The sequence below is a fragment of the Sinocyclocheilus anshuiensis genome, unplaced genomic scaffold (assembly GCF_001515605.1).
Source record: "Sinocyclocheilus anshuiensis isolate Anshui unplaced genomic scaffold, SAMN03320099.WGS_v1.1 scaffold631, whole genome shotgun sequence".
NCBI lineage: Eukaryota > Metazoa > Chordata > Actinopteri > Cypriniformes > Cyprinidae > Sinocyclocheilus > Sinocyclocheilus anshuiensis.
In genome coordinates this window covers 571,599-573,733 of record NW_015548268.1, presented here as the reverse complement: position 1 = coordinate 573,733, position 2,135 = coordinate 571,599, and the positions used below count along the sequence as shown (strand labels likewise).

The 2,135-nt window shown below is 34.9% G+C and overlaps 1 protein-coding gene across 1 annotated transcript in view; it reads left to right on the top strand.

The window, feature by feature from the left end:
- Window positions 1–2,135, top strand: part of LOC107655700 (serine/threonine-protein kinase 17A-like) — a 48,824-nt gene that overhangs the window by 45,394 nt on the left and 1,295 nt on the right. Inside the window, exons 5-6 of the mRNA XM_016443276.1 lie at window positions 869–917; window positions 1,236–1,415. Of these exons, the coding sequence (XP_016298762.1) occupies window positions 869–917; window positions 1,236–1,415 (229 nt within the window). The remainder of the gene's footprint in view (window positions 1–868; window positions 918–1,235; window positions 1,416–2,135) is intronic.

Sequence of the window (2,135 nt, the reverse complement as noted above, 5' to 3'; positions counted from 1 at the left end):
GACTGACAACAGTTTAATAGCATGTTGAAATATCTAATGTAAATGTTCAAATAAAGCTTTGAAAAAGTTTCATAAAAAGGTAAACCTCACATTTCAGCCTTTAAATAAAGAAAAAGATATGTCAAAATGATAATTGATTAATAAATGATTATACGTATTTTATCTGCTCCATAAATAATTCTTGAGACTGTTACTTAAAACTGTGCTTTATGCTGGACAGTTTATTTATCACGAGTTGTTCAAATCGTGGTAATCTAATACGGTTTTAATGATAATTAAAAGATGAAACGGTAATACTAACCATGGGGAATTTTATCATGATTTATCGTCAAACCGGTAATCGTTACATCCCTAAGTTCTATTGAACCAAGTATCTGTATTTTGTCTCATCTCGTGAGCTAAGTGTATTGTCACACCCCTAGTGTCGATAAGTGGTGATATAGCTCATAATTTTCCAAGTGTATGATACAGCTTTCATTCTTCAGGTCAATCATATATTCATGAAAAAAAAATCAGTTTGAATAAGAAAAGCGATAACTTTGTCATAGTATCCTTTCAGATGTTAAAGTTGCCACAGTCATTGCATGCTTTGCGTGTACTACCCTATAAACTATAAATCTAAACTATACTATCACATTACTATGTCACCTACTCAGGGAATGTTGTAATCAATAAAAAAAAATTACCAGACGACTGGAGAATGAGTTTCAGCTCGCATTCTCACGCTTCATACTGATCTTTACTTGTGTTTGGCGCTTGGCGAGTGTACATTTTAGGCCCTGATCAGATATGCTTTACATACACAGCCAGTCAAACGTTTGGACACACTGGAATGAACTTATGTAATGGATTTATTTTATCATTACAGCACCAGAAATCCTGAATTATGAGCCAATAAGCACAGCGACTGACATGTGGTGAGTTATTTTCCCACAGTACCTCATGTGTCCTCCTGAAGGTCATTATTACACAATAAATACTTCTCTGGTGCTTTCTGGTCAGTTTTATCATGTTTCAGATCTAGCCTCAAGTCTAATTGTGTGATTTCCTCTAAACAAACAGTTTATTCACTGTTAAAACTCTCGCACTGTTGCTGGTTCAGAGTGTTGGTTGTTCAGGATATATAATGCAAGAACATTTGTGCCCTAAAGTCTTGTATCAGCAATACTGCTTTGAGAAAAGTCTGTTTGTCACCTGCTGTGTGAGCTTCAGCATGCGGCTCCTCTGTCTGACAGGAGCATCGGTGTCCTGGCGTACGTGATGCTGACGGGGATCTCGCCGTTCCTGGGGGACGATAAGCAGGAGACCTTCCTCAACATCTCTCAGATCAACATCAGCTACACTGAGGAGGAGCTGGAGCATCTGGATGGAGCCGCCGTCCACTTCATCAAATCCCTGCTCATCAAAGAGCCAGAGTAAGACCGGAGAGAGACAGTAAACACATGTATAATGCTACAACAGATTTCTGTTTCATATAAACATGTATCACAGTTTCCACAGAAATATTGTGCAGCACAACTGTTTTCAACATTGATAATAATCAGAAATGTTTGTTGAGCAGCAAATCAGCATATTAGAATGATTTCTGAAGATCATGTGACACTGAAGACTGCAGTAATGATGCTGAAAATACAGCTGCGCATCACAGGAATATATTACAGTTTAATATATATTCACATAGAACACAGCTGTTTTAAATGACAATAATATTTCAGAATTTTTACTGTTTTTGCTGTATTTTTGATCAAATAAATGCAGCCTTGGTGAACATGAGAGACTTCTTTCAAAAACATTTTAAAAAATCTTACTGACCCCAAACTTTTGAACAGTAGTGTATATTATTATTATTATTATTATTATTAACATGAGATACTTCTTTCAAAAACATTTTAAAAAATCTTACTGACCCCAAACTTTTGAACAGTAGTGTATATTATTATTATTATTATTATTATTGTTGCTGTTGTTTTAAATCTTTTAATTAATTAGTTTTTGTTAATATTTACTAATGTTTCCACTGATGTATTTCCTCCAAAATGATATCACATCTTGGATTATGATGTCATTAAGAAACTGGCTTTTGTTTGTTAAATGTATATCACACAAACACACACACACACACAGACACACACTCA